At 48.7% G+C, this 12,716-nt stretch overlaps 4 protein-coding genes across 4 annotated transcripts; 1 reads left to right on the top strand and 3 right to left on the bottom strand.

The window, feature by feature from the left end:
• Positions 1–43: 43 nt before the first annotated feature.
• Positions 44–1,029, bottom strand: ONS95_010418 (uncharacterized protein; the record flags this gene model as incomplete). Its single annotated transcript, XM_058504008.1, has 2 exons — positions 44–51; positions 117–1,029. The coding sequence occupies 2 exons, from the start codon at positions 1,027–1,029 to the stop codon at positions 44–46; spliced, it is 921 nt and encodes a 306-aa protein (XP_058360721.1).
• Positions 1,030–2,012: 983 nt separating this feature from the next.
• ONS95_010417 (uncharacterized protein) lies at positions 2,013–2,756 on the top strand (the record flags this gene model as incomplete). Its single annotated transcript, XM_058504007.1, has 3 exons — positions 2,013–2,280; positions 2,335–2,399; positions 2,448–2,756. 3 exons carry the CDS (start codon positions 2,013–2,015, stop codon positions 2,754–2,756), a joined length of 642 nt encoding a protein of 213 aa, XP_058360720.1.
• A 2,661-nt stretch (positions 2,757–5,417) lies between these two features.
• ONS95_010416 (uncharacterized protein) lies at positions 5,418–8,906 on the bottom strand. Its single transcript, XM_058504006.1, has 2 exons — positions 7,262–8,906; positions 5,418–7,196 (listed from the first exon to the last, which is right to left on the bottom strand). The coding sequence occupies exons 1-2, from the start codon at positions 8,398–8,400 to the stop codon at positions 5,660–5,662; spliced, it is 2,676 nt and encodes an 891-aa protein (XP_058360719.1). The 5' UTR covers positions 8,401–8,906; the 3' UTR covers positions 5,418–5,659.
• A 122-nt stretch (positions 8,907–9,028) lies between these two features.
• Positions 9,029–10,976, bottom strand: ONS95_010415 (uncharacterized protein). Its single transcript, XM_058504005.1, has 2 exons — positions 10,245–10,976; positions 9,029–9,733 (listed from the first exon to the last, which is right to left on the bottom strand). Exons 1-2 carry the CDS (start codon positions 10,494–10,496, stop codon positions 9,245–9,247), a joined length of 741 nt encoding a protein of 246 aa, XP_058360718.1. The 5' UTR covers positions 10,497–10,976; the 3' UTR covers positions 9,029–9,244.
• Between the last annotated feature and the right edge of the window lie 1,740 nt (positions 10,977–12,716).

Below are 12,716 nucleotides of genomic sequence, written 5' to 3'. Positions count from 1 at the left end.
GACCGAGGTCCAGCAAATCAACAGATGCAAGCATATGAATCTTCTAAGAGTCTTCCATTATGTCAGCCGCCACGCGATTAATTGATTCGATGATTAAGACAAGCGGATAGACTCACCTTTGGAGGCGAAAGCGCTCGTCTTCAGCCAGTCTTCGAAGCTCATGAGGCTTTGATGCTCTTGTCTCAACGCAGAAATGTCTGCATTGTATCCAACGTCCTCGAAAAATTTAAACATCAAGTTGACGTCCTTGATCGCCCATAGTAGGAACCAACCAATGAAGCTATATGTTTGAGGGATCTCATGGCCAATATTCTTCAAGAATACAGCATTCGCTTCTTCAAATGTCAGATTGTCACCGGCCAAGCTGATGGCGCGTTCGGAATATTTCTCTGGGTTGAGCAATGTTTGGGCACCAAAGTGGCCAATGTCCTTCGTTGACACAAGCTGAAGTTTTTTTTTTTTTTTTGGAGAAAGACTGATTCTCCAGGCTGTCGGGAAGATCTTCCCCGCAAAGCCTGGAATTATGTTGTCCATGAAGGCTGTTGGACGCAGGATTGTCCAAGACATCTGCGACCCTTTGGACTTTCCGATCAAGTACTTCTCAATGTTCGCCTTGCTGATAAAATGCGGGATATCCGTGACGTTTAGATCAGAATCCGAACCATGTCGGTCGACAGATGTAAAGACAAAGTGCTGCACGCCGTTCGTGAGGGCTGCATCCACCAAAGCCTTCCCTCTGAGTTCCTCACCTTGGCTATCTGCCCGAAAGCCCATATCAGGAATGGACACGCAGAAGACCCCATGGATGATGCAAGCCGCATTGGCAAATATCGCTGTGCAATCTTGGAGATCACCTTCTAGTAGCTTGATTCGATCAGGTGCTTTGAGGAAGAGGGCCTTGCTGGATTTAGATTGGACATTACGGGTTAAGGCGAGGATGGTAGCATTCTGAGAAGCTGCCAGGAGAGCATCGATGACAGCACCTCCTTGCTTGCCAGTCGCTCCAGTGATGAGGAAAGTCTTGGCCATTTGATTCTCTTCGCTGAGTGTCTACCAAGGTGAGCTTTGTATTGGTCAACCCCACGAGAACTACAAAATTGGAGACCGAAGTGCGATGTTACAATCATCCTACTTTCGGAAGAACCCGAAAAATGTAACCAGATCCGTTCTCTCGTCGCCTAACGATGGCTCAGAGTCAACTATCCGCTGATTGGCCCATCCTACAGAAGGGTCCGGCGGCTTGCATGAGGCGCCTCAATCAGCCTTGCCGCAAACGACCACAGCAAATCACGATGCAGAGACTTGATATTCAACGCTTGTTTCCGACAGGGCTGAAAATCCTTCTACTATTTATAATTCGGTGCCTGCCATGGACAATGAACGAGCCAAGATCTTGATCCCGTGCTATGGACTGCTCAACGAGCACAACTTTGAGTCTTTGACGCCGAGGTGGCTTTGAGAGAGATGTGTTGTACTTGGAATATTGTCAACTCATTCGCCAGATCGCCGCGACACCAGCAGTCGATAGACCAATACTTAATGAATCATATCTAAAATTGAATGCTATGTGCTCGAGCAACAACTCAACGAAATCAGTCTGCAGCCTCACTGCATCTAGGCTTGTCTGACTCGGAGCTGTAGCATGGTTCTACACACCTTGAGCACTGCCCTTGATCTAAAGTTTCTTTGAAAAACTTGCCGAGATTGTTTGCCTCAGCCGCAAAAACAACAAGAGTAACTGGACACGAGGTTTTCGCTTCGCCTCCACTGGCTGATAGCTTCCAGCCTCTAGGATTCGAGATGCACGGCAACGGACAGATGAGAATGCCTGATCAAAGTTACAGTTGATCAGTGCTGCCTGTAGGAGGAAATTATAAGTATTTCCATTCCACCTACCCCCTTTGCATCAGTCACTCTCAATTTCTCTCTTTCCAAAGCCGATTTTTCTTTACACGCTCGCTTCTCTATCACATTCAACACAGCACAAATCATACGCACGAATTCTCCTCAAAATGCTTGCCACGCTTCTCCTCCTGGGATCGGCACTCGTTGCAGCAGAGCCGGCTCCTTACAAGCTCGGATCTGTCTCCAAGAATCCTATGCTCGGCCTCGGTAGACGCCAAGATGCTGGATACTCACCCACGCAAACATATTGTGGTCCTGGAACGGACTGTGCCTCATCATGCGGTGCAACCTACATCACTTGTGCCTCAACAGATGACGCTCTTCACTGCTATGATCCCTCCATTAACGAGTCTTGCTGCCCTGATGGTACTGGAAGTAAGTTCTCCACTTTTGATCTGTTCGGTATCATGATACTGACTTGAACTCTAGACTCGTGCTCAGACGGCTATTTCTGCACATCAGACACCAGTGGAAATACTTGGTGCTGCCCTAATGTATACCCTCCAGAACTTTCTGAACGATTCTCATGCTAACAACTACAGGGTATGGATCTCGTGAGCTGTGCTGCAGCCTATAGCCTTACCGATAGTCTCGTGTCCCAAGTCGCCACTGTAGCACCGACTGCTGTCCAGTCCTCCACTCCAACAGCAGTCTCTGCCAAAGAGACCCCAACTTACACTCCCGGCTACAGCTCCAGCTCCAAGACCTACGAGCCAACTCTTGTTTCGAATGTCACGTACACGCCAACAACAACTGCGGGAGGAATGCAGTTCACTGGCGGAGCCGATCACGTTGTGTTTGGTGGATTGAAAGGACTCGCACTTGCAGCTGGTGCTTTGTTGGCATTTTAACCTTGTAGGGGTCAAGTCAATCGGGTGGATTTAATGGGGTCCTTGAGTGGATGTGTTTTTGAACATTTAGTCGTAGCTGGATGAAGAAATTATATCGTGATTTGAATGCTATTCCAGTGCTTACCTCTGATGTATTGACGTCTGCTGAGGCCGAAATTCACACTGCCCCTCACAGGAACAAGTAAACAAACCTCCAGAGTATGCCTGGCAAACAATATCATTCAATCGACGAATTACATTGCAACATTAGAGACGTATGGACTGCATAGCATGCTGAACTAGCTTCATAGACTAAATAAGCCTCGATTCCTTTGTTCCAAGTGGCCAAGGGGTTAAGGGGGGGTGACGTGAGCGGCATATCACCCAGCAACCGAAGCGACCCCACGTAAACCATCAAATGTTTTTTTTTTCATAGATATCTAACCAAATAAGCAAAACCCTTCCAGCCTTCTGAACTGCAAAGTTCTCAAGGTGTATAATGGGTTGCGTGCAGGTTTCCCAACTCCTATTCTTGGGCGTAAGTGGTGATTGAGTCGAGAAATCCCTCAATCTCCGCCTACCCCCTGCTATATTTTCTGTTCACGGAGATAACTACTAATCGTTGAGTTTGTTCTTATCTTTTGGCTTTAATTTGAAATTCATATTCATTTCAGCAGTGTTTTCTCTTTCTCTGTTCGTTGACAGAGGGTGTCGCGAATTTTTTTGCTTTTGTTTTGATGGAGCGATGTTGATTTTTAGCCGAGACCGCGACGGTCGCGTGAGGTAGGAAGCGAAGCGCCCCTTCATGTCAATCGGGGTGGTTATGAATTTACTACGCGCTATGATAGAGTGACGTTGAATTTACCCATCTATAAGTTCTGAGCACCTCAGATCGAGTAACCTCGGAAGTCGAACCTTCTGATATGTAAATAAGCTAAGCGAGCGAGGTCAAAAGAGTCATCATTCCCCAAATAGTCAGAGTTTGCAAGCGATTGGAGGTGCTCATCCATTTCAGATCTTACACTTTAGGCTTTTAGGTAATAAATCTTCACGGAGGTTGACTCCTCCAGCCTATTGATGAAAATGAGAACATAATTAATATGCCTTGACCAGCGGACTGGTGAGTTCAGCTCTCCATGCCAAAGATCCCAACCAACAGCAAGGACTTTTAACTTAAAGTACATTAAAAGCGCTCAAGGTCACTCAAAAAGCCAATTGCGGTGATGGCTTGTGCTTACGAGCCATGTGAGCTGTTTCGAACATATCGCGATCTTTGCATTTCACCGAATTGACAGTTGTTATTACTTAAAGAGATTATATTTAGGCTTTTACGTGGGCCGGAGCATGCAATTAAGCCAATGAATGTTTCACGAAAACCCAACAATGTGAATCGAGGAAGGCATTGATCAACGAAGCAGCTGCATGGAGCAATGCACTTGGAAGCAGTGTACCTCGGCATGTTTGCACCTACATCTTGGACCAATATGCCGTAAGAACATGCCATATAGACTTTGCATTAGAGTTAATCAGCTTTCACGATCATGCATGCCAGTACGAGATCCTTGGGACGTTCTTCATGCATGTACACACAGACCCAAACATTGACAGAGTCCACTTACCGAAAGCTCAGAAACATGGCATGAACCTCTCCTCAACTTCCGAGGTAACCACGGACAATGATCCGGCCTCTGCTACGGCATCAACTTTCCGAGAAACTTTATCTCACCCGAGAAACCGCGGCCCAGTCCTGGGTCCAGATAACCAAAACCGCGGCTGTCACTTCCATCCAGGGAACCGCTGTCAAGGTTCTTATTTCAATGCTGCCGTTAGTGTATGCCGGGAGCTGTGGGGGAGCTAGAAACTTTGTTTGGTTCTCGAAACTGAAGTCTGAAACCGCACGGCTCAGAAGTATGGCTACGTCCAGCAAGACTTGTCGCATCACCAGTCTGAAAGTAGCTAACAACTTTTCGTTCTTAACACGCCGCATATCGCGGCGGGGAGAATTATGCAACTCGTTGTTCCGGAGACATGGACTTGGGAGAGTTCACATCCTGCCGTCCGGGATTTGAAGCTTGTGGATAACTGTGATGGTTGTAATAGTATAAATAACCTTTGGGGTGGCGTATGAAACGTCATCCTATATTCGATGTGCCTTGGCGATCTTATCTAACAACCTCTGTCAAAAGCACCGAATAGGGAGGGGCAAAGATTGTGGTAGTAGATGTAACACAAGTGATAAAGGTCTGGCAAACAATGCAACAAATGCCGTCTTTTTTTCGCGATTTTGATCTTCTTCTCCCTTCCCTAAAATGCCCAAGCTCAGATGAACCTAGACACAATTGTTGAAACGGCTAAACGGGTCTTCCAGCACCCACTAAGAAGTAGTGTTCTGAAACGCTTGTAAGCTAAGCCGTAAAGAGGGTCAAGATGCTTTCGTCTGATGTATTTCCTCATTATTTGGACAGATTTGAGAAAGTTAGTGGGATATTGACTGGGCAGAGTGAAAAGACCTGAAGGCATCGGCTTCCTGCTAGCTCACGCGGGAACGGCGCCTGTTGAAACATGTTCGAATCAGCCGAGGCATCGTGTACTTACACGGTATACTGTAACAAACGCTAGTCGACGCTCAGGGTATGCAGTTCTGCGATTTGTACATTCGGAATTTTTGTATTCTAGTAATTGGTCGAGGTTATGCTGTGGCCGGTGTCAACGTCACATGAAAGACTGTAAATTAGTATATGAATGCCGTCATGACAATTGAGGCAAGCGTCTCGCATCGAAGCAAGGGAAAGAATGGCTGCAGATATATAATAAGACCCAAAGGTAGAAATAACAATCCCTGATTACCATGATACCTTAAAGCAAAATCTTCACCCGACTCCCCGATATGTCTAACGCCCAACAGATCACAGATCACCGTCAGATCAATAAAGTCCCAGATCCTTCGCTGTCGTTCTCTTCCCCATCCGTGCAGGTGATCTACTCTGCGCCGAGTCTACACTTGGAGGTGTATCTGAGACCACCCTCTCATTTGAGTTGGATGACCCCGACCCCGACCCATCATTCCTCTCCTGTGGGAACGTCCCTCTGCTCTTCGGCTCATCCCAGACCATGGCCGCCTTCCCATTATCTCTCGGCTCCTCCCGTCCATAAACTTCATCATCAGGGATTGGGACACCAGGTACCTCCATCAGGTCTCCGCCGTCGGAATCGGAATCGTTGTCGATCATCTGGATACCGCCGTCGCTGTCATCTGAGTCGTAGGTACGGTCTTGGGTCGGGCCGGAGAAGTTGACGCCGGATACGCCTTGCGTTATATCCATTACTTCACGCTCGCGGTCGACTTCTATGTATTGAGGAGGCTTTTCCTTTGGTTGGGGCCGTTGAGGTTGTGGCTGGAGTGGTGGTTGTGTCAAAGCCATTTTTAGTTCTGGTCTGTTCATGTCCATTCCTGCTAAGCCGAACGTCAACTCGTCCATTCCGTTATCCCATCCCTTATGCACACGCTCCGTATCAAGGTCTTTCCTTGATCTTGGATCAAACCCTTGACCCATGCTCATGCTTCCCCCTTCAAGTTCAGCAATTGGTGGCTGAGCATCCATCAGACTGATTAGGTCATCGTCGTAGCCCCCGCTTAGTTCTTGTGCACCTTTCTTCCTTTCATGCTCTTCATCAAGGAGTTGTATTTCTGCAACATCGTCTCGCTCAATGACCATGTCCTCTACCAGTATACCCTCGAATCCGCCTTTCTTGAGGATCTTACCAATTAGATTCGGGTATCTTAGATGACCACTGACTTCCTTGCTTAAGTTCAAGTTATCCACACCTTCTACGTTACCGATTTCTTGTAGACCAGCGACACCAAACTGAATCGACGTCGCTCGGTAAAGGAAAGCTAGAATATAGTCGTTCTCGGAATACACATTGATGATCTTGCCGGAAACAACAGACCGCATCACCCTCCAGTTGTTCGTACTACTTGGGACGGGCGCACCAATGAAAACGACCGATTCAATCAAACCAAAAGCTTTCCGTTCCGCAAGCGACTTGAGACAAGAATAAATCACCCTCGCGCCAAGCGAGTAGCCGATCAACGTGACCGGTCTCTCACCTTGCGCTTTGTTGATAAGTGCGTCGGCAAGAACTTCACCCGCTTTCTCGCTTCGGTTTCTCGCAACGGCGAAGGGGTTGTCGATACTTGTTGCCATTTTTAGGAGATATACTGGCCAGAGAGCTGACCACAGCGTAGCTAAGACGGTTCGTTTGAGAATCTCGACTTTGACGAATGACCAGGCGTATGATGATACCATGTTCTCGAGGCTCGTTCCGAGTGCGATCAGAGCTTCCATTTCGTAGCGGAGAGCAAAGACTTCACTCTCTCGCCCAAGAACTCGCCAGGGTTTGATAACATCGTCTTTGCCATTCAACCAACCATTGATACCGATTGTAACTCGTAGCCTCCTATATTTTCGGTCTCGTCAGCATCCGAATTGCTTCCGGTGTTTGGCAGAAATGGATAGACGTACCTCCCCTCCGTCTCAGCATCTATTTTCGTTCCATGCTCGCCCCATTCAGAAGCAAGAGGCAGAAACTTGAAGTCCGAAACTTCTTTGGCGTAGTTGTCGACCATTTCTCCAGTCATCTTGCCCCCAAAAGCTCCAAATAGACTTCCCACCAACGCACCATTCATAGCGAATATACCAAGAAAAGATGCTACACCACCCAGACCAACGCCTCCCATGATGCCTCCGATAGCACCTGCAACGATAGGTGCAGCCAACCCACCTGTGATTCCAATGACAGCTGCTCCGGCCACAGAAGCGAGTCCGACTTTCCACCGCCTGGACGAGGCATTCTCAGCTTGTCGTTTCTTCGTCTCGGCATCAGCTGTCAAAGTCTTTGATGCGAGCAACAACGTCTGCGCAATTTCAGTCTCCTCTTTCGTGAGGACACTCAAGGGTAGAGCAAAAGCCGAAGTGATATGACAAAGCAATACTCTCGAATGTGCTGAATAGTGCCCCAAACTTAGAAGCAGCAACACTAAGCCGCTAACCACACACGTTCTATCTTCTTTGGAAATCGTATTTAGACGAGTCGGGATCGGGTGGTATAGAGATTGCAGCAGCGATACATCCTTCGCTTCTTGCATCTCTCTTGCTTCAGCCAAGACCTCTGCTGCTACATCTTTCACGTCTGACGATTCGGCCGAGTATGGAGGCGGTGCTGGATTTCTCGCTGCCATCCAGTCTCTCCTCCTCTGCTCAGATCTCGGATCATCAGGCCCATCACAAATCTTCCTAAATTGGCCTCGCACTTCTGCTGCCCAAGTATCGAAATAGAACAGAGCATTTTTCTGCAATTCTTGCAACTTAGGCGTGGATAGAGATCTTTCGAGACGAGCTTCTAGCCGTCGTTGCCGTGCTTCTGCTTCTGGATCGAGAGAGGGCGAGGCGAGAGGCGAAGGTGAGGGTGATGCAGAGTCGTCACGTGAAGAGCTGCCTCCAAGGAAGAGGGGTGCGGCTTCTGTCTGTGGTCCGTTGAATGAAGTTTCTATCTGGGAGCGCATGTGTGCAATTATACTGCCCATAAGAACGGAGAGGGCGCGTCGTCGTGCTAGGTTAAGGACCAGCTTCAGATCCTTCGGGTCTGAAGCGTTGGGGGCCATGCTGAAGTTGTTTTGTGGTTAGGTGAAAGAGGACTGGCGGGCCCCAGAAATCAACGTTAGGATGACAGAATGGGTACTCTGCATATACTGCAAATCCAGTACCGAAATGCGTGCTGTAGTGGGTGCTGTTGGGTTGAAGTGGGTTGGTTATATCTTGGACGATTCCTGCAGCCTAACGAGAGAGTAGGATTCGCGACTGGGCGATTTCTGGTAAGCATGGAATAATATAGACAGAGTTGAGGGCAGTGATTCAGCTGGCATACCTCCTCTAACTATCTCCAAATTCATCAGTTTCCAAGAAGATGTCCTGAAAGCACAAGAGTATAATTGCTCAAATTGTGGAACTATTGCGAACTACTTCGCCACGAGGTTGCAGATGCCAAGTCTTCAATTGTGTAAGTCTGTTCAAGTAAGTTTACTCCTGAAATTTTCCCTGATGATATTGATATTCGCGACCTGTATTATTACCTACTTCAATACAGTGTCTGAAGGTATTTTGCTTGCTATAGTTCAAAGACAACACACAGCAAGACGTTCCGCTCAGTCGAACCAATGGAACGTCGTGTGGTGCCAACGTCACGTGATAGTAAGGAGGACCCCAACCCGACTGCTTTCATCTTACGAGGTTCGTGGAGAGGCTTCTTGAATACTTGAAACTAGAGGCGACGGTGTAGATCAAAAATGATTGCTTTTGGGTTGCTCGCAATAGCTAAAGAGCACTGTGTTTCCTAAGTCCTGCTGTGAGCAGCTAGGTGGAGAAACTCAACGGGGCTCGCCCTGTCAACATAGCTCTCATCAATGTTGACTTGAGCTCATGGCTGAAATTTGCTGAAGCATCAACGCTTCAGATTTCATCCATGTCATCTAAATCGTCGATGACTGGGAAATCTCCAGCCTCGACCCTCTCTGGCCTGACAAAAACACCAAACTTTGGATCCCCGTCCTTGCCCCAGTATCTCTTGCCTTTTAGACTGCCATCATTCTTGCCAACTGGCTCATCTAGCTTCACGCCGACCCATTTGCCCAGCCCACCTGGAATCTCCTCAACATCACCAACATACATGACTTCGCCTCTTTTGGAATCATCCTCGCCAACTCTACATCTCTTACCAACCTCGATCCCCCTATTCTTGATTTCTGCGTCAATCGCTTGCAATTTTGCTTCTTCTAAGGATGGCGCGGAAGGGTCGAAACGACCAAGCTTGTTTGCCTTTTTCCATGCAAGAACACTATCGGACTTCCGCTCATACTCCTCCGAAGGCATTTCATACTTGGCAACTTTACTAGCATCGGTAAAGTTTGGGCGTATTCCAGGAGGCCGGGTGTCCGTGACCTGCAAGTGGTGGAGAATTAGCCCGCGCGCCCTGGGACGATAAAATTGAGATGAAGCAAGCATTTGAGTTCGTGCAAGTGGCGGCTGATGGGGACATCAAACCGACCGTCCCTCAAAAACGATCATTGATACCAAACAGAACTTGCCGCACGGCAGTTAAACCCGACTTGGCCAGAATTTGCATTTTGAGAGCCGATTTTCCAGAAGCTTCGTCCTCAGTCCCGAAATAAAGAGGAGATCAAACACTCCTGCCATCAGTTTGCAGGATGGTGGATATCGTTCGCGGCGCCACAGTTCTTATATCTGATACATCAACTGAAGGTGCAACCCGAACCGCAACAAAGAGACAATCGATATAATCCCAAGTGCTCAATTGGCTTGCCAATTTAACCTTGTTTTGTATTCTCCATGAACCTCATCCTTGGCCCAACGGTCCCACTAGGGACTTAGTTTCCGGGGGAAGGAGTGTCACCATGTTTCGTAAAGCGACAACAAGGAACTCAAAACTTACGTGAATTTCAGCATACGGCGCCAGGGGAAAGTTTCCTAGCTGTGTGTTCTCTTCGTCAACAGCTTCAATAGGAACAGGTTGACGGCCACCGAGCTTTAAGATGAGCTTCTGCGATAGGGGTGGGATGCCGGTGACTGGCTCCAATTTTGCCTTGAGCTGGCCGATGGTCCATGATGGGGTGATCCGACGTTCTGAAGAGGAGTTCTCGGAAGTGATCTGGAGGGGTATGTCCCCTGTTGTTTGCAAGCTCATCTTGCTTGGTGCCTCGCAAAACTGATCAGATTTGGGAAGATGGCCGGAGTCGACAAAAAAGGAGGAGGCTTGAATGGCTTTGGACGTTCAAATCTGACGCGGCTTAGGTCTGTAGTTCGTCAGCGGAAGATTCTGGCGTGGTGGGATGGAGACGCCTGGATTAGGGTGACCTTGTTTGATGTCTGGAGCACGCGGCACGGAGTGGTTGCACTGTACGAAGGGATACGGATGCGATCAGAGATGGGGTTCGTCAGAAAAGACAAGGCTGGCTGGCATGGGTGCGACGACCAGGTCCAGGTCCAGGTCCAGGTCCGGGTCAAGGCAGGCAAGCTGGCAACGCTGGCTCGCTTCAAACAGTCCTCAGAGTCCTCACAATCTAATCTCACTAGCGCTCAAAGCTGGAACATCGACCTCGCTTCATCTTCGAGAACGTTTGAGTTTCTTCGCAAACACATTCTCTGAGGTTGGGAGTGCTTGTAAACATCTTACATTAAATTCTGTACTATTCACACTTGTCCAGCCAGTATTGCCATATCGTTCTGTTCGGCCAATATCATAAAGTCAATCGACTAAGAAACTCTCCCAAAGTTCAGCCCTTGTGACAATCACGGGATCCTCATCTAAGGTAAATCTAAATCGATCTTCATCTCGGGGTCAGCCGAGATTGCAAATTGCGCACCACTGCCTCCAGCCTCCAGCCACCCTGGCCTTGCCCAGCCACAGAAGGCACTTTCTGGTACCGACGAGCGGATCCTCAGACCTCAACGACATCTCTTCTTTTCTCGCCTTCTTGAGTTTTGACAGCATACGTGTGGATTCTTTCTTTGCTTTCTCTCTGCCGCTGTCTTGCTTCGCGTCCACATCCCGCTCTCGGTCAATATCGTCCCTTCCCATCAGTGTTCCGTTCGCCTCGGTGGTCCCAGGATCAAAAGAAAGCATGAGTCTGACAGTCCAGTTCAGCTCCCAGTGCTCCCTCTGGTTTCATGATTCGACGCTCAGGCGGAGTTTAAAGGGCTCATGCCCGCAACCTGCCTACTGCAACCCTCCCCTTTCAAAAACCCCTATTGGTCAATGGCCCCGTTTGCAGATCAATCAATTGTTCTATCTTGGGATATCGATTGGCCTATGCTCTATTGCCCCTCTTCAATAATGCGGGCCCAGCATGAATCTTCAGTCCCTGCAGGAGGCTGGCCGTCGCCATGCTCTGCCCTGACCATGCCATGTGTATGATGATCTCGAACGCTTCAGAGATGAGGAATGGACACAAATGGCTTGTGTGCAGGTGTCCAGCTCATTATTGTTATTACTGCTCCCGAAATGGCCCCAGAACCTTGAGAAGCCGCCGGCTACCTGAGTGTCATTGCCATCACAGTCTCACCGCTCAAACATCAAGGGTCTTGGAGACGTTGCTTCCACTCTCCAGCCCTGAAAAGGGAGCGGCGATCACGCGAGTTGCGTCGTGAAGATGCGCTTTACCGTGGCCTAGAGAAGTCTCCCCCACTGCTTGCTCGCGGAGAATCCCAGCATATCAGATATGAATCTTTTATCCTACTGGCGACGGGGCAATCATATCTCCTTACGTATGATCTATGTGATCAATTCCGAACGTCATATTCGCGTTTGTTATGCTTCGCAGTAAGAGGCTATTGGTGAGGCCCGCCCGGCAAATCGCGTGAAGTAGTCTGTCTTCTGTACACAAATCACCTAGCCAGCATCATGATTGGCATTTTCCGTTTCTTTTCATGCTTGCGAACGTTTTAGCGGGGCAGCACGCTGATGACGGCTTCAAAGTTCGAGGGGAGTAATAATGGGTCGTGAATTGTGACAAGGCATAAATTCGGAGAGTTGCTGCAGAGCACTTGTTCTGCAACTAGAAACTAGAGCTCAGATCTAGGCTGATAGACCGACCTTCCATTCCCTCGCCGACGTCAAGCTGCTCGTCGTGTGTCGTCTCTAGGTACTGCGTGACCGTGACCGCTCTTCTCGACGGTCCAACAACAATTGCCATTGTCATTTCCAGCAAACGGACGAGCCTCCATAACGGCTTTCTGCAGGACAGACAGCGCTGCGTGCCTTGTGTCACAAAATGCCATGAGGGAGGCAGGGAGGCAGGCAGGTTTCGTGCGCGTGCGTTTGTGCGCCTGGCTCGAGCGACAACAATACCAGTAGGGTAATTAATGGCAGTAGAAGCAGCAGCACAGCACGGGCATCCCCATTAAT

Source organism: Cadophora gregata (genome assembly GCF_030347475.1).
Source record: "Cadophora gregata isolate MNR1 chromosome Unknown scaffold_4, whole genome shotgun sequence".
NCBI lineage: Eukaryota > Fungi > Ascomycota > Leotiomycetes > Helotiales > Ploettnerulaceae > Cadophora > Cadophora gregata.
Note: the sequence above shows the minus strand (reverse complement) of the source record. Positions and strands in the feature narration are given on the sequence as shown.